The sequence below is a fragment of the Pongo abelii genome, chromosome 10 (genome assembly GCF_028885655.2).
Source record: "Pongo abelii isolate AG06213 chromosome 10, NHGRI_mPonAbe1-v2.0_pri, whole genome shotgun sequence".
NCBI lineage: Eukaryota > Metazoa > Chordata > Mammalia > Primates > Hominidae > Pongo > Pongo abelii.
The window spans coordinates 23,145,817-23,165,357 of record NC_071995.2 but is presented as its reverse complement, the minus strand read 5'-3'; the positions used below and the strand labels follow the sequence as shown (position 1 = coordinate 23,165,357).

General features: G+C 36.6%; 1 protein-coding gene across 1 annotated transcript in view; it reads left to right on the top strand.

Annotated features, from left to right (window-relative positions):
• Window positions 1-19,541, top strand: part of ABCC9 (ATP binding cassette subfamily C member 9) — a 149,620-nt gene that overhangs the window by 28,679 nt on the left and 101,400 nt on the right. The window contains exons 8-13 of the mRNA XM_024257212.2: window positions 1,081-1,275; window positions 3,184-3,336; window positions 3,866-4,021; window positions 6,155-6,289; window positions 8,084-8,246; window positions 18,954-18,994. Coding sequence (XP_024112980.1) covers window positions 1,081-1,275; window positions 3,184-3,336; window positions 3,866-4,021; window positions 6,155-6,289; window positions 8,084-8,246; window positions 18,954-18,994 — 843 coding nt within the window. The remainder of the gene's footprint in view (window positions 1-1,080; window positions 1,276-3,183; window positions 3,337-3,865; window positions 4,022-6,154; window positions 6,290-8,083; window positions 8,247-18,953; window positions 18,995-19,541) is intronic.

Here is a 19,541-nt window from a genome sequence, read left to right as displayed (position 1 = left end):
AAATGATGAAAATAATCTCTGTTTTGTGTCAGAAATATGTGTTATGAAATTAAATGGCAGGAAAAGGTTACAACAAATGAATCTGAGTCATTTCTCTGGTTTCACCTCTGGGAAAAGTATTGCATAAAATTTTTAAAACTGCTAAAGTAAAGATGTTTGCAGTCTAGCCTAAGCATAGCTTAATTTTTCTGAGTTCTTTTTATAACAGAGATTAGCTTGAACTTGGTGTGTTAACATCTACATAAACTTTGGAAAACAAATTATTTATTTATTTTAACAGGGGGTTGCATAGGGAACATAATTGAGCTCTATTCTAGTGAGTTGACTCCCTCGTCACAATGAAAAAACTTTATCTACCTCCTCCCTAAGTTTTAATTATGATGATTGCTCAGGTCTTAAAATTTTATTTACAACAAACAACTGTAGCTGTGTGAAGCCATGAGTTGACTTAAGTATAAATGCTGTTCTTCATTTTGCATTTCTTTGAGGAATACCTAGGAAACACAAGTCTACCATAATTTTTTAAAGTATTGACTACCATTCAGGGAGATAAGAAATACCATGGAGGAGAAACAACTTGAAGTTGGGATAATCTGTTTTGTTTAGTTTGTAATTATTGGATAGGCAAACCTGTGGTGATGTAGTAACTCCAAAACTCTTGACCAGTCTGCCTATAACCTTGATCTTTGTGCTTTACTTTTTTGCTTGCTATGCAATGCTATTTGGCAATTTTCGTGACAAATATATATTTTCCGAATCAAAGAAAATTGAAAATGAATTAGGCTTTAAGAATCCCGTGTCATCCTTTGATAACTAAAATAATAGTCTTAGAAAAACTGTCTTGTTTACTTCTCATTCTCTCTATTTTATTAAAATGCATTCAGTAGCTACTATTTTCATAGAAGGCAAGGATACAGAATTATGCATGCTATGCTTAAAGGCACACATTAACATCAATTTTTAAACCCTTAAAATATTTTTTGAAGTATAAGAAGGAATTTCCATACATGAGATTAGTTACTGCTCTAAGCAGTTTTATTTTGTTACATCTGGTTTTTTTTTCTTTTCTTTTTTCTTCAGAAAAAAGTTGCAGATCATCCAAATCGGACTCCATCTATATGGCTTGCAATGTACAGAGCTTTTGGGCGACCAATTCTACTTAGTAGCACATTCCGCTATCTGGCTGACTTACTGGGTTTTGCTGGACCTCTTTGTATTTCTGGAATAGTTCAGCGTGTGAATGAAACCCAGAATGGGACAAATAACACAACTGGAGTAAGTTCCTGGTGATTTTCAACGGAAACATATTATTGACGGATTTCATTGTAATTGTCACTTTTTATTAATGCAGTTTTATGAGTTGTTCAAATAGGCTTTTTTTTTCAGAGAATTGAATGCTTTCTAAAAGAAAGAAAACAGTAATTTTCCTTTTAGAAAAAATCACGTGTTTATGTATTTATTCATTGAATGAATCTGGCCACCAAAATTATTTCTCAGATTCAGAGCCTATAAACATTTAACAAGCATTTACGGTATGCCAGAAACTTTGTGTAGCAATTGCGCATTGACTGTTTTATTTAATCTTTATAGGAATTCTTTAGAGAATTTTTATACATGACGGGTGGCTGAGTCACTTCTTTAGAGTCCTGTGACCAATAATACTAGCAAGGTGATTTGTAATATTGTACATTTCTCTTTTCTTATATAATAAAAACCACCACCCTGTTTCACAATGATCAGGGCAAGTCACATTATGATATTTTATTAGACATTATGTTATTATATTGGGGCTATATAGTTAAAATACTATGTGTTTACTATCATAAATATATAATTTTTATTTTCTATTTTTAATAAAGACTGCACTGTGAACTTCCTTTCTTTCTAAGTATTGATTTTCGTAGTTCCACATATAGAAACTATCGCCAGATGAATCCATTTTCCTTTTCTATTCTCTCAATCTGATTTCCTGTCCTCTTTCCATCACCTATTAAAACGTTATGCAATATGAGAACTGACATTAAATGTTGCCTCTTCGGTGAAGCTTTTTCTGATCATCCTAGTTGGAATCTGACTCTCCTTGATAGTCCCTTAACACACTCTTTACTTTATGTTGGCACTTACTGAAGCCTATTACTTAGAGATATGTTTATCTTCCTAGGTTGTAAGCTTATGAAACAATTATGGTGAGCCATTCATATTTGTGTTCACAATGCTTAGCCCAGATCCTTGCATACATTAGTGTTCAATTATAATGGAAATGAACCAGCTATTTTCACCACTGAATACACTTTGGTGATGTTTTGTCCCTACTAGCCTAATTACATACGGATATCTAAATTCCACAGAGTTTATCCATTATCCTTCTCCCTTGCATATATTAGCCACATGTTTTGCTAAGAAAGAATAGGACTTGCACAGTTGTATATATTCCCACAAAAAAGGAGGAAGGGACCAGAAGTAGAATTCTACTAGGTCTAAATCATAGAAAATAAAGAGTGTCCAAACTGATGTAATATACTTAGTCAAATGTTATCTTTCCTTCTTTTCTAACAAACAACTTACCATATGCTATTGTTACAAACAAAAATCAATTTTGGATATCCTTATGCTGAATTCAGTCGTATTCCTACTAAAAGAAAATTTTGTAAGTCATGTTTTGTTACTGGTAGTGTTGCATGGGTGATATAGCCAAATTACCCATTTTATAATTTATTATTTATCTTATTAGTATAAATTCAGATATCTGAAAATCAGAAAAAGGCAACTGAGTGGAATTACTTTAAACTAATAAGGCTACCAAAATTGTATATTTCTTCCATTGGTCTTGCTGGCCAGCTATCAATTTTATAGCTTCCACTTCCAAATTAGAGTGTAAACTAACTTGTCTTTTTATTTACTGCTTACCATTTTACTAAGGTTGGATATACCTTTGCAGGAAATGCATTCTAATTTTTTAAAAATAAATTTTACCTTTTTTTCTTCAATTAGGCATTTCCATCACTCATTAATCAGTTAGGGATTTTATGGATTTACCTGGTTTGTATTGTATTTCACTGCTGTATAATAAATACATTGAATTCTTATATTTAAATATTATGTATCTTTTAATAAATGCAAACTGTACACCTGGTCTATAAAAAGACGAGTTTTAATATGTCACTTTTTTTCTTTTGGGACAAGATTTCAGAAACCCTCTCATCAAAGGAATTTCTTGAAAACGCTTACGTTCTAGCAGTTCTTCTCTTCTTGGCTCTTATTCTGCAAAGGACATTTTTGCAGGCTTCCTACTATGTAACCATAGAGACTGGCATTAACCTCCGTGGAGCTCTGCTGGTATGTAAAGGCTGTGAATAATATTTGTTTCCTAAGAATGCTATATACCATTCATTGATAAGAATAGTAGTAGCTTCAGTTTTGTTCTTTCATTCCATTTTCATTTTGGTATTACAACAACAACGTTTCTATAATCTACTTAATGAAAGAAACAGAGCTAATTAATAAACCTATTGAATTAAAAATAACTTTAAAATAATGTTAAGAAAAATATTTTGAAATCTTACATTTATTTATCTCTTTTTGTTTGTTCTAGAGCTTATGCTTAAAGTTTAATGCATGTTTTTATTATATCACTAGAAAAAAAGAAGTCTGTATTTGGTTGAGGACTGAAAATAACTATACTGAAATAGAAATAACTGTAGTGGTTGATTTAAGAAGATGACCTTATAGAATTTTTCTTTTCTTTTTTCTCAAAAAAAATTAAATGTTTGTTATTTATTTTCAATGAAAATAATCATAGTGTCAATTTTAAGTTTAGAGCTTTATGTACTCTTCTTTTTTTTTTTTTTTTTTTTTTTTTTGGTAGGCCATGATTTATAATAAAATCCTTAGGCTCTCTACGTCTAACTTATCCATGGGGGAGATGACTCTGGGGCAGATCAACAACTTAGTCGCCATTGAAACTAATCAACTCATGTGGTTTTTGTTCCTGTGTCCCAATCTATGGGCTATGCCTGTTCAGGTAGGTAGATAAATATAAGTAAGATTTTTGTTTGCAGAGGAAATAAAACAAAAAAAGCAGTAATGTATTTAGCTCCGTAAAAGGTATATAGTTTTTGAATGTGCAAATATTATACTCTTTTATAGAAAAGGAAACTGAGACTCAGAAATGTTATAGCATAGGTTAAGAAAGAGAAGTTTGAAATTATACTGCTTGGGTTCAAATATCTGCCCTACCCCCTCATTTACACAAGTGCTTAACTCCTCAAAGCCCTAGTTTTCTTAACTGTAAATGAGAATAATGATAGTATTTCTCGTAAAGTTGTGGGAATTGTCAAGGTTAAATAGGTTAATATGTCTGTAACATCTAGCGTAGTGCCCAGCATTTCCTGGACATCCAGTAACTGTTAGTTGTTAGTATTATTGCCTCGATACATGTAAGTCACAGAGCCATGGTTTGACCCCTTTTATTTTGGCAAGCTCTCTTATAGCATTTCTAAACGAGAGCAATTGCTTCAATCAATCGCATAGTTTCAATAGTTAGTATACTGCAAAATGTCACACTGCATAAAATGGTAAGAACAGTGACAAACTGGAGTGCTATTTAGCTATTTCCTATGTAAAATAACATTTTAGTAAAGACACATGTTTTCTTCTCCCCTAACTGGGTAAAATGGCAAAAGAAATATACTCAGTTTTTTCCTCTGTATAAACTGGACATTTTTAATTATCTCAAGTTTTGCATTCTGTAGATGAAGCTTAAGTGCTAGATCTTATTTGAAAAAATCTATCATCTAAGTCCCTGTGTCCCACATTTATTAACATGCATAAAGTAATAAAGAAGATGCTAGTTTTTAACTTGTTTGCCTTTTCATTTTTTAATAGAAAACCAAGGCAAATAAAAGTGTATATTATGCACGGTGCTTGGCACAAAGTAGGATTTGAGATGTACTTTGTCTCATTTTATCAAAATATACTTATATAAAGGTGAATTAGGTAGCTGCCTAGATGGTGTAATTTCAAGTGCACCAAAAGTCTCTGAATGACTGCATCATGGGTGACCTTAAGGAATTTTTTGTTTTTATTGGATATCTCAAACTACCTAATTAGCTAGGCAGTAAACGTTGTCATTGGCCCAAGAAAGCTGCTATTAAGCTATTATCATTGGCATATAGGCATAAATTATATACTTGAACTGCATGGATACAGTTCATTAATTGATGTTTTGAGCCATGATAAATCAGAGAGAGAGAGAGAGAGAATAGGATAGCAGGGGTAAATTCTGAGTTTTAAAGGAAAAAGAAGACAGCGGCAAACCAGAGAGGATAGGTCTGAATGGTTTTGCCTTTGGTTTGGGGAAAGAGAAGAATTTTAAGATAGGGCACCAACTTTAGCTTTTTTAACAGTCTTAGTTACTGTCAGCCTTCTTGTCAGTAAGTGACGTCTGGAGTCATAAGAAGGTGAGGAGCTCAGCTCATTCCTTTAGTCCACAGACAACCATCGTCTACTCACATGATGCTGCCCCCTACTTTTCATCCTCTCAGCCTTGAAAAGCTAGTACAATTCCAAGAAAATATAGAATGTCAAATTTATACCTCCTAAAGCTATATCTAATGCTAAATGATATACCTAATGCTAAATGACGAGTTAATGGGTGCAGCACACCAGCACGGCACATGTATACATATGTAACTAACCTGCACATTGTGCACATGTACCCTAAAACTTAAAGTATAATAATAATAAAATAAAATAAAATAAGAATGTCAAATTTATGGTGGGTGACAGCATTTTCAAGAAAAAATTTATGCCCTTTTAAAAATCTGAAGACTACTTAAAAAAGGTTGGAAGCGTCATGGGACCACTTTGCAGCTTCATGCAATAAATTGGTTTGACATCAGTTGTACAGATTATCATACTAAAAATACATTCCTAGCACTTAGCCTTCTCCAAATAAATCAGAGTAAAACCCAACTGTCACAGTTGGGTTGACTTGATGGTTAATTCTGTCCCTCTAGAGAACCCTAATACCGTTGACTTCCAAATAAACAATAATAATTAAGAAATACTACATTTGCACTAAAAATTATCTCCTTTCATGCAATGGCTCCCACAACCCATTCATTTTCTCTTTTCCATGTGTTTTTCTCTCTAGATCATAATGGGCGTGATTCTGCTCTATAATTTACTTGGATCAAGTGCATTGGTCGGTGCAGCTGTCATTGTGCTCCTTGCGCCAATTCAGTACTTTATTGCTACAAAGTTGGCAGAGGCTCAGAAAAGTACACTTGTAAGTAACATCTTTTGGAAACTTAATTACAAAAATGAGAAATGCTGTTTTAATTTTATAATATAGGAAATTAATACATACCACTAAAGATAATTTGGAAACAATTATATTTCACTTCAGTTCTTCGGCAGCAAATGTGTATTTTCCATGTTGCGAAAACTATTTTTAAAAGTGGATTGGAAATTTAAAACTTGATGATCTTAGACTCAAAATACTAGAATCACAGCTCCTGATGTTTTAAAGTACCATGAGGTGATAAGGCTTTCAGTCTTCTTAGATCACTTATCTAAAGAATCCTCTTAAGCGTACTTTGAGGCTATTGAATGTCAGTTATTGACACGCAAGAAATGGATCAAGGTGCAAGTGAAGGGTCAAGTTTGCTACTTCTAAAATTATAATTCCCTAGGGTAGACTCAAACCATGTGAGGATCTATGGAGTCACACTGACATGTTTCAGTGGCAGCTGCTCTTGCTGAATGTATTTCTGGTCAACTTGGCAAGCAAGAAAAAGCCCAATTATTGACCTTTTCTGGCTTCAATTTGCCATGAAATCATTTCATTTGAGCACGAATTTGCTGCTTTTAGAGAAATATTTGCAAATAATAAAATTGTTGACAGCATGTTTACAAATAAAGTTTGATTAAATATGAGCAAGGCTGTCTGTAAATCAGGCATAAAATGTGAAGATGCTGCCACTGACGGGATTGTTTCTCAAGTTCGTGTTTCTACTATGACAAGCGAGTTGCATGTCACGCAAGCGGTTTTTATCACTTGTTTTTCTGCTCCTTTAGGTAGGTTACTCATTATTTCTGTCTGAGCCATTTATCCTTTTTACTCCAGCATGCAAATACAGAAAGGTGTGGAAGGGGAGCTTAGGAGAGATATGATGATTCTCAAACATCTGTCTTTCATTTAGCTATTCATACCATATTCATTCACCCATTGAACAATCATTTGATAGGCATTTAACACCCTGTAAAGACAAAACGTTGAACAAAAACCAGGCCGTTTGCTACTTTTGCTTTCTCCTATCTGTCTTTTGACCACTCTACTGCCCCTTTTGATAGTTAATTCGTCATATATTACCTTGTTAGTAATTCTAGTATAACATGTGGTGATGAAGGAAGCTGAAACAGCTGGCTAAAATGAAGCTTTTGTATCTGCTACAAATCTCTCTATGATTATTCCAAGTTGTTAGTAAATCTAACTTAGGCCTTAACCAAGAACTTACAAAGAAGTATGTGGAAATCTCTTGATAGCTAAGATAATAGGCTTAGTTTCAATAACTGTATTATGAAGATGAAATATGAATGCACAGAACACTGTACCCTCATATTTTCAAATAAGAAGCCCACTAACTTTTCTTAAATTTATTATTTTTCTTCTTGTAAGTATGAGTGATAGAGCTGACTGCAGAAGAAATTAAGTTAGATGTTAGGAGTCATTAGAAGTCTCCTTATTAGTTATTTAAATTTATGTCTATATTATCTGCAGACATGATTCAAGGAAATCATGTGAAACTTTAGAAAATTGTTTTTAGCTTTTATGTAAACCAAAGCAACAGAGACATACATGTTTTTGGGTGGGAAGAAATGTTGAGGCCATCTCATTAAACTCTTTATTTCATGAAGCACAAAGGGTTTAACTGCTTCTCCTGGGAACTTCACAACCTAACTAGTGAGTGGCAGGGCCAGTCTGAAATCAAGGTCTCCTCAATCCCTGTCCATTACACGGTTCCGCCTTTCTGATTCACTTGGATGCAGCTGGTATTATTTTTCTTCCTTTGTTTTATAGGATTATTCCACTGAGAGACTGAAGAAAACAAATGAAATATTGAAAGGCATCAAACTTCTAAAATTGTATGCCTGGGAACACATTTTCTGCAAAAGTGTGGAGGAAACAAGAATGAAAGAACTATCTAGTCTCAAAACCTTTGCACTTTATACATCACTCTCCAGTAAGTTGCTGTTGCTCTAAGAACAGGCGACTTTAAGGGCAACCAGAATAACCAACAGTCTATTCAGTTTAGATTGTGATCAGTGAAACATTCTAGTTCTTCAAGGACACCTATTTATTTTCTAAACACGTGCTGTCCAATAGCCACCAGCCAAACGAGGCTATCTATTTACATTTAAAGACCAAAGTAAGCACAGGTTTAGAGTCAAGTAGACCTGAATTTGATTCCTCACAACTAGTGTGCCCTTGGCCATGTTACTCTACAAACTGAAATCATTGGTTTTCTTTATCAGTAAAATGAAGATGGTGATGATAGTAACTGTAATTAAAACCCTCGTGTATCAGTTCAGTTAGGATAAATAGTGGGTTTTCAGTAAAAAAGTAAAAATTTGTTTACTGAAATTGATTTGACTACATTACGATTGATCTTCTTATCCCCAAAGATCCTTTAACTATTTTTCCATTTGTCTCAGAATACTCATGGGTAGCACTTGTGGCTGTAGCTTTTACCCCGAGAAAACTTTGCCACAAAATATCTCGCTTTGATTATTATTTTGTATCACTCTAGGATATTGACTTTGGAAATGAAAGACATCATTCTATTTGCAGCATTCTGTTTTTGGTAGTGGTGTTTCCATTTACAAAATATAGTAACTCTCAATCGCTAAAAATGTCAAATCCTAGAAATCATAGCATTCTTTTTTTTTTAATTATACTTTAAGTTTTAGGGTACATGTGCACAATGTGCAGGTTTGTTACATATATATACATGTGCCATGTTGGTGTGCTGCACCCATTAACTCGACATTTACATTAGGTATATCTCCTAATGCTATCCCTCCCTCTCCCCACACCCCACGACAGGCCCCGGTGTGTGATGTGAGGGGTCCAAGTGTTTTCATTGTTCAATTCCCACCCATGAGTGAGAACATGCGGTGTTTGGTTTTCTGTCCCTGCAATAGTTTGCTGAGAATGATGGTTTCCAGCTTCATCCATGTCCCTACATGAACTCATCCTTTTTTATGGCTGCATAGTATTCCATGGTGTATATGTGCCACATTTTCTTAATCCGGTATATCATTGTTGGACATTTGGGTTGGTTCCAAGTCTTTGCTATTGTGAATAGTGCTGCAATAAACACACGTGTGCATGTGTCTTTATAGCAGCATGATTTATAATCCTTTGGGTATATACCCATTAATGGGATTGCTGGGTCAAATGGTATTTCTAGTTCTAGATCCTTAAGGAATCGCCACACTGTCTTCCACAATGGTTGAACCAGTTTACAGTCCCACCAACGGTGTAAAAGTGTTCCTACTTCTCCACATCCTCTCCAGCACCTGTTGTTTCCTGACTTTTTAATGATCGCCATTCTAACTGGTATGAGATGGTATCTCGTGGTTTTGATTTGCATTTCTCTGATGGCCAGTGATGATGAGCATTTTTTCATGTGTCTGTTGACTGCATTAAATGTCTTCTTTTGAGAAGTGTCTGTTCATATCCTTTGCCCACTTTTTGATGGGGTTGTTTGTTTTTTTCTTGTAAATTTGTTGGAGTTCTTTGTAGATTCTGGATATTAGCCATTTGTCAGATGAGTAGATTGCAAAAATTTTCTCCCATTCTGTAGGTTGCCTGTTCGCTTTGATGGTAGTTTCTTTTGCTGTGCAGAAGCTCTTGAGTTTAATTAGATCCCATTTGTCAATTTTGGCTTTTGTTGCCATTGCTTTTGGTGTTTTAATCATGAAGTTCTTGCCCATGCCTATGTCCTGAATGGTATTGCCTAGGTTTTCTTCTAGGGTTTTTATGGTTTTAGGTCTAACATTTAAGTCTTTAATTGATTTTGAATTAATTTTTGTATAAGGTGTAAGGAAGGGATTCAGTTTCAGCTTTCTACAAATGGCTAGCCAGTTTTCCCAGCACCATTTATTAAACAGAGAATCATTTCACCATTTCTTGTTTTTGTCAGGTTTGTCAAAGATCAGATGGTTGTAGATGTGTGGTATTATTTCTGAGGGCTCTGTTCTGTTCCATTGGTCTACATCTCTGTTTTGGTACCAGTACCAGGCTGTTTTGGTTACTGCAGCCTTGTAGTTTGAAGTCAGGTAGCATGATGCCTCCAGGTGTTCTTTTGGCTTAGGATTGTCTTGGCGATGTGGGCTCTTTTTTGGTTCCATATGAACTTTAAAGTAGTTTTTTTCAATTCTGTGAAGAAAGTCATTGGTAGCTTGATGGGGATAGCATTGAATCTATAAATTACCTTGGGCAGTATGCCCATTTTCACGATATTGATTCTTCCTATCCATGAGCATGGAATGTTCTTCCATTTGTTTGTGTCCTCTTTTATTTCATTGAGCAGTGGTTTGTAATTCTCCTTGAAGAGGTCCTTCATATCTGTTGTAGGTTGTATTTCTAGGTATTTTATTCTCTTTGTAGCAACTGTGAATGGGAGTTCACTCATAATTTGGCTCTCTGTTTGCCTCCTATTGCTGTATAGGAATGATTGTGATTTTTGCACATTGATTTTGTATCGTGAGACTTTGCTGAAGTTGCTTATAAGCTTAAGGAGATTTGGGGCTCAGACATTGGGGTTTTCTAAATATGCAATCATGTCATCTGCAAACAGGGACAATTTGACTTTCTCTTTTCCTAGTTGAATACCCTTAATTTCTTTCTCTTGCCTGATTGCCCTGGCCAGTACTTCCAACACTATGTTGAATAGGAGTGGTGAGAGAGGGCATCCCTGTCTTGTGCCAGTTTTCAAAGGGAATGCTTCCAGTTTTTGCCCATTCAGTATGATATTGGCTGTGGGTTTGTCATAAATAGCTCTTATTATTTTGAGATACGTCCCATCAATACCAATTTATTGAGAGTTTCTAGCATGAAGGGCTGTTGAATTTTGTCAAAGGCCTTTTCTGCATCTATTGAGGTAATCATGTGGCTTTGTCTTTGGTTCTGTTTATATGCTGGATTACATTTATGGATTTGCATATGTTGAACCAGCCTTTGCATCCCAGGGATGAGGCCCACTTGATCATGGTGGATAAGATTTTTGATGTGCTGCTGGATTCGGTTTGCCAGTATTTTATTGAGGATTTTTGCATCTATGTTCATCAGGGATATTGGTCTAAAATTCTCTTTTTTTGTTGTGTCTCTGCCAGGCTTTGGTATCAGGATGGTGCTGGCCTCAAAAAATGAATTAGCGAGGATTCCCTCTTTTTCTGTTGATTGGAATAGTTTCAGAAGGATGGTACCAGCTCCTCCTTGTACCTCTGGTAGAATTCAGCTGTGAATCCATCTGGTCCTGGACTTTTTTTGGTTGGTAGGCTATTAATTATTGCCTCATTTCAGAGCCTGTTATTGGTCTATTCAGGGATTCAACTTCTTCCTGGTTTAGTCTTGGGAGGGTGTATGTGTCCAGGAATTTATCCATTTCTTCTAGATTTTCTAGTTTATTTGTGTAGAGGTGTTTATAGTATTCTCTGATGGCAGTTTTTATTTCTGTGGGATCAGTGGTGATATCCCCTTCACCATTATTTTTGCGTCTATTTGATTCTTCTCTCTTTTCTTCTTTATTAGTCTTGCTAGTGGTCTATGTATTTTGTTGATCTTTTCAAAAAACCAGCTCCTGGATTCATTGATTTTTTGAAGGGTTTTTTGTATCTGTATCTCCTTCAGTTCTGCTCTGATCTTACTTATTTCTTGCCTTCTGCTAGCTTTTTAATTTGTTTGCTCTTGCTTCTCTAGTTCTTTTCATTGTGATGTTAGGGTGTCCGTTTTAGATCTTTCCTGCTTTCTCTTGTGGGCATTTAGTGCTATAAATTTCCCTCTACACACTGCTTTAAATGTGTCCCAGAGATTCTGGTATGTTGTGTCTTTGTTCTCATTGGTTTCAAAGAACATCTTTATTTCTGCCTTCATTTCATTATGTACCCAGTAGTCATTCAGGAGCAGGTTGTTCAGTTTCCATGTAGCTGAGTGGTTTTGAGTGAGTTTCTTAATCCTGAATTCTAGTTTGATTGCACTGAGGTCTGAGAGACAAGTTTGTTATAATTTCTGTTATTTTACATTTGCTGAGGAGTGCTTTGCTTCCAACTATGTGGTCAATTTTGGAATAGGTATGACTCAGAAGGATCTATATTCTGTTGATTTGGGGTGGAGAGTTCTGTAGATGTCTATTTGTTCCGCTTGGTGCAGAGCTGAGTTCAATTCCTGGATATCCTTGTTAACTTTCTGTCTCATTGATCTGTCTGTTGTTGACAGTGGGGTGTTAAAATCTCCCATTATTATTGTGTGGGAGTCTAAGTCTCTTTGTAGTTCTCTAAGGATTTGCTTTATGAATCTGGGGGCTCCTGCATTGGGTGCATATATATTTAGGATAGTTAGCTCTTCTTGTTGAGTTGATCCCTTTACCATTGTATAATGGCCTTCTTTGTCTCTTTTGATCTTGTTGGTTCAAAGTCTGTTTTATCCAAGACTAGGATTGCAACCCCTCCCTTTTTTTGTTTTCCATTTGCTTGGTAGATCTTCCTCCATCCCTTTATTTTGAGCCTATGTGTGTCTCTGCACGTGAGATGGGTTTCCTGAATACAGCACACTGATGGGTCATGACTCTTTATCCAATTTGCCAGTCTGTGTCTTTTAATTGGAGCATTTAGCCCATTTACATTTAAGGTTAATATTGTTATGTGTAAATTTGATCCTGTCATTATGATGTTAGCTGGTTATTTTGCTGGTTAGTTGATGAAGTTTCTTCCTAGCATTGATGGTCTTTACAATTTGGCATGTTTTTGCAGTGACTGGTACCAGTTGTTCCTTTCCATGTTTAGTGCTTCCTTCAGGAGCTCTTGTAGGGCAGGTCTGGTGGTGATAAAATCTCTCAGCATTTGCTTATCTGTAAAGGTTTTTATTTCTCCTTCACTTATGAAGCTTAGTTTGGCTGGATATGAAATTCTGGGTTGAAAATTCTTTACTTTAAGAATGTCAAATATTGGCCCCCACTCTCTTCTGGCTTGTAGAGTTTCTGTCGAGAGATCCCCTATTAGTCCGATAGGCTTCTCTTTGTGGGTAACCCGACCTTTCTCTCTGGCTGCCCTTAACCTTTTTTCCTTCATTTCAACTTTGGTGAATCTGACAATTATGTGTCTTGGTGTGGTCTTCTTGAGGAGTATCTTTGTGGCGTTCTCTGTATTTCCTGAATTTGAATGTTGGCCTGCCTTGCTAGGTTGGGGAAGTCCTCCTGGATAATATCCTGCAGAGTGTTTTCCAACTTGGTTCCATTCTCCCTGTCACTTTCAGGTACCCCAATCAGACGTAGATTTGTTCTTTTCATACAGTCCCATATTTCTTGGTGGCTTGTTCTTTTATTTTTACTCTTTTTTCTCTAAAGTTCTCACTTCATTTCATTCATTTGATCTTCCTCACTGATATCCTTTCCTCCAGTTGATCAAATCATCTACTGAAGCTTATGCATGCGTCATGTAGTTCTGGTGCCATGGTTTTCAGATCCATCAGGTCATTTAAGGACTTCTCTACACTGGTTATTCTAGTTAGCCATTCGTCTAATCTTTTTTCAAGGTTTTTAGCTTGTTTGTGATGGGTTCGAACTTCCTCCTTTAGCTCGGAGAAGTTTGATCGTCTGAAGCCTTCTTCTATCAACTCGTCAAAGTCATTCTCCATCCTGCTTTGTTCCATTGCTGGCGAGGAGCTGCATTCCTTTGGAGGGGGAGAGGCGCTCTGATTTTTAGAATTTTCAGTTTTTCTGCTCTGTTTTTCTCCCCATCTTTGTGGTTTTATCTACCTTTGGTCTTTGATGATGGTGATGTACAGATGGGGTTTTGGTGTGGATGTCCTTTCTGTTTGTTAGTTTTCCTTCTACCAATCAGGACCCTCAGCTGCAGGTCTGCTGGAGTTTGCTGGAGGTCCACTCCAGACCCTTTTTGCCTGGGTATCAGCAGCAGAGGCTGCAGAACAGAGAATATTGCTGAACAGCAAGTGTTGCTGCCTGATCATTCCTCTGGAAGCTTCGTCTCAGAGGGGTACCCAGCCGTGTGAGGTGTCAGTCTGCCCCTACTGGGGGTGTCTCCCAGTTAGGCTACTCGGGGGTCAGGGACCCATTTGAGGAGGCAGTCTGTCCGTTCTCAGATCTCAAACTCCATGCTAGGAGAACCACTACTCTCTTCAAAGCTGTCAGACAGGGACATTTAAGTCTGCAGAGGTTTTTTCTGCCTTTTGTTTGGCTACGCCCTGCCCCCAGAGGTGGTGTCTACAGAGGCAGGCAGGCCTTCTTGAGCCGCGGTGGGTTCCACCCTGTTTGAGCTTCCTGGCTGCTCTGTTTACCTACTCAAGCCTCAGCAATGGTCGGTGCCCCTCCCCCAGCCTCGCTGCCACCTTGCAGTTCGATCTCAGACTGCTGTGCTAGCAATGAGCGAAGCTCCGTGGGTGTGGGACCCTCCGAGCCAGGCGCGGGATATGATCTGCTGGTGTGCTGTTTGCTAAGACCATTAGAAAAGCACAGTATTAGAGTGGGAGTGACCCCATTTTCCAGGTGCCGTCTATCACAGCCTCCCTTGGCTAGGAAAGGGAATTCCCTGACCCCTTGTGCTTCCTGGGTGAGGCGATGCCTCGCCCTGCTTTAGCTCATGCTTGGTGGGCTGCACCCACTGTCCTGCACCCACTATCCAATAAGCCCCAGTGACATGAACCTGGTACCTCAGTTGGAAATGCAGAAATCGCCCATCTTCTGCGTTGCTCACACTGGTAGCTGGAGACTGGAGCTATTCCTATTTGGCCATCTTGGAACCCCCTTGAAATCATAGCATTCTTACGTGTGATGTTAACATCTTTCTCAAACAGCATTGGCTGAAGATTCATTTGATGAATTCGGTTTTTTCCTAAATAGATGATTCAGATGATTGCAACGATTCTCTTGTTAGTTCTGTTTAGAAATAACTCCAAGAACAGTTTTTACATTTTATTTTCACATTAAAAATCAGTCAGATTTGCTTCAGCCTCAAAGAGTGTGTTTATGTAAAACTAAATGAGTACTGGCAGGGAGATATACTTTTTTTTTTCTAAATGGGAAAAGGGTTAAAAATATTTGCAGTTTTTTAACTTGTCTCCTTGGGAGCTTATGATGTGGTATTTTCTTGAAGACTGTTGAGAAAACTTAGCCATTTTTGAAAACTGAGGAGAAAAAAATATCATTTTCAGGTGAAGGAAGCCAAACTTCGTTCACATAAAACCCTTTTTTCCAATATATTTTCAAAAATTTCAAAATAGAGACTTCTTTCATCCTCAACTCTAACTTTTAAAAGCAACTATTTCAAAAATATTGCTTTTTTTTTCCTCAAAGTATGACTGAGTATTCTCATGAATAACAGGGTTTATGCTAGTATACTTTACACAAACTTAGCAAAACCACTCCCACTAATATTTGATTTGATTTATGTGTCAGTTTTGCTCATCTTTGTTGCTCCCAAGACCTTTAACAAATTAAAATTTTGGAAGTTTATATATTGTTTCCTCTTGAATTATGAACTCATTTAGAGTTTAAAGATTATAAACATTTCTTTTGTGAAATAGATTTAGAGAAAATATTTGGCTTATATAGCCCCTTTATTCTAGCCCTAATGCTTGATACATTAGACATAAAGTTGGAAGGAGTTTTATCTTCCAGCAATGCACCACTAATATGGTGTCAAAATGCTAGAAGACAGGATGATCAAGATTCACTTGCTTATATTATACTACTCCAAGCTGGTGACCCCTTCAATACATCCTTCTCTTCAGGGGACTGAAATTCTCATAAGAAGGATGGATGCAGCCAAGAATAATAACAATAACAACAACAACAAAGATATATTGAGAGTATACTTAGCCAATTATTGCCATAAGTGGTTTTTCATATACCATCTCATTTAATTATTACAACAGCCTGGTGGTTTTGATTCTATTATTTATTTATTTTTATATATTTTTTGAGACAGGGCCTCACTCTATCACCCAGGCCAGAGTGCAGTGGTGCAAACATAGCTCACTGCAGCCTTTAATTGCTGGGCTCAAGTGCCTCAGCCTCGCAAAGTGGTGGGATTACAGGCATGAGCCACCATGCCTGGCCTAGATTTTATTATTAACTCCACTTTAGAATTAAAAGATTGACATATAAAGAACTTAGGTAACCTGAACTTCTTTCAAATCATCCAGCTACTAAAGGGCTGAGGCGAGATGTGAATTCAGCTTGTGTGTCTCTAGAGATGAGAGTTGTGTTGGGATTTGAGTCAAATACAAGAAGAGAGAGGGTAGAGGAGGTCATCCTAGGGGAGAGCAGTAAGAAGTCATGAGGGGAAAAATACATTATCCTGTGTTCTTGATAGGCAGCTGGGATTCTTGAGTCAATGGAGCAAAATTCCAGTTTGACCACTTCAAGTTTTATTATTTTGTTCAGTACAATCTTGTTGGTGGTGAGTTCAACAGAGCTGGCTATAAATCCTAGCTCTGACACTTTGTAGTAGAATGGCCTTGAGAAAATTACTTATATCCTCCTAGCCTCAGTTTCTTCATCTGTAACATGAGCTAGTAATAATATCTACCATTAGGATTGTAAAGATTAAAGAAGATAATGGCTAATACAAATGTTTATTGAGTGCACACTTCATCTCTGGCACTATGTCAAGTGCTTCATACTCATCTGCTACAAAACAGGTTAAAAGAAAAGAATACACTTAGAATATAGGGTGAAAATACAGCAAAAGAAACTATCATCAGAGTGAACAAACTACACAATGGGAGGAAATGTTTGCAATCTATCCATCTGAAAAACGTCTAATATCCAGAATCCACAAGGAACTTAAACAAATTTATGAGAAAAAAAATCTCTTAAAAAGTGGGCAAAGGACATGAACAGACACTTCTCAAAGGAAGACATTTATGTGGCCAACAAACATGAAATAAAGCTCAACATCACTCATCATTAGAGACATGCAAATCAAAACCACAATGAGACACCATCTCACGCCAGTCAGAAGAGCAATTATTAAAAAGTCAAGAAACAACAGATGCTGATGAGGCTGTGGAGAAACAGGAATGCTTTTACACTGTTGATGGGAATGTAAATTAGTTCAACCATTGTGGAAGACCAGTGTGGTGATTCCTCAAAAACCTAGAACCAGAAATACCATTTGACCCAGCAATCTCATTACTGGGTATATACCCAAAGGAATGTAAATCATTCTATTTTAAAGATACATGCATGCGTATGTTTATTGCAGCACTATTCACAATAGCAAAGACATGGAATCAACCCAAATGTCCATCAGTGATAGACTGGATAAAGAAAATGTGGTACATATACACCATGGAATACTATGCAGCCATAAAAAGGAATAGGATGATGTCCTTTTCAGGGACATGGATGGAGCTGGAAGCCATTACCCTAACCAAGGAACAGAAATTAACCCAGGAACAGAAAACAACCCAGGAACAGAAAACCAAACACCACATGTTCTCACCTATAAGTGGGAGTTGAATAATGAGAACACACGGACACAGGGAGGAGAACAACACACACTGGGGCTTATGAGAAGGGCCGTGGGAAGGAAAGTAGCTAATACATCTGGGCTTAATAGGTGTAGCAAACCACCATGGCACATGTTTATCTATGTAACAAGCCTGCACATCCTGCACATGTATCCTGGAACTTAAAATAAAATATAATAGGGTGACAATGGTCAGAGAAAGAAGGTTGAGGCAGAAATGTGACTTCTCATCTGTGTTATTACAAAACTCAGATCAGTGTTTGGATTTGCGGTACTGTATAAGAGTCTATGTTTGACAACTAAGTCGTATCTGGACTTGCAAAAGCACAGTCTGATTCTGTTCTATGTACAGTGGTAAGGATAATCCCTGAGAGCGGATGATTTTTAAAACCCGAGTCCTCTACTGTTAAGAAAATTAGATTCTAGCTTCTCACTCTGCTGTTGCCTGGCTCTGTTACAAACAATTCACTTCATCTTTGGTTTCTTGGTTCCTAAAATTCTATAGTTTATGACTGTATGACTATAAATCATCAACTTGACTTTTTATTTTTACTGTTACTTCCAAACACTAGTATTTCAGGCTAAAATGTGAGTTTTTCTTATTTCAACTAGGCATATCATGCTGATCCAATGATAGTTAAATATATTCCAGGAGAGATATTTAGACACACAGAGAGTCCAGGATATGGAATTATTTTATTAACTGAAGGGGCTATAAATGAATATTAATATCACTGCTGGAAACAGAACTTGAAGTGATGTCAAATTCTTGTTTTTAATCTGTGTAATAACCTGATTTCACATATTTAAATTAGTTTAGTGGACTAAACAAAAGATAGACTGTAACCCCTCTGTAGAATACACATTTGTTAAATTCTAATAATTTTTATCATTAAAGGACGATTTTACATGTATTCTTTTGTTTGTAACATTTCATAAGAAAAAAATTCAATAAAGAAAAACAGATACTGGTTAAGACTAATGTATAGGAGCTCATAAAACTGCACACAAGTAGATATTAACTGGGAAATGTCTGTGGACTCCAGACAAAATGACATTTAATACTTTTTGTCCTTCCTGTCTTCAAAGAAAGTTAAAACAATAATAGATGATTAAAGTTACTGAAAATGTTTTCACAGTTCAATGAAACTAATGCATTTTATTTCTTTCCACAGTCTTCATGAATGCAGCAATTCCCATAGCAGCTGTTCTCGCTGTAAGACACTTTTTCTCGCTTTTAGAAATGAAACGAAGTCGGTGTTTATAAATGATTTATGAGCAAGAATGTGTGGGTAGTAACATATATTACCTCACCTCTGTGACTTCCCTCTATTGCAGTCTCCATTGCAAGAGTTCTAATCCAGGGTTTCTCAATAAAGACACTATGGACATTTTGATCCAAATAAATTTTGTTCTAGGGGCTGCCCTCTGTGTTAGAACGTTTAGCAGCATCCCTGGCTTCTAGCTACCAGGTGCCAGTAGCAACCTCAGTTACAACAATCAAAACATTGCCAAATGTATGCTGGTACATTTGCAAACATTGCAAAATGAACAGTGGTTGGGAATTAACTGTTGTAATCTCAATGATCTGGTTCCCAGACACTCTTACAACAAGATGGAGCTAGATCAATAACCAGAAAATCTTAAATAATTGCATTATATTTCATACTAAAATGACAAACTCGGCGACTGGTATTATTTGTAGAAATGTAATTAGCTGGGCATGATGGCGCATGCCTGTAGTCCCAGCTAACTGGGAGGCT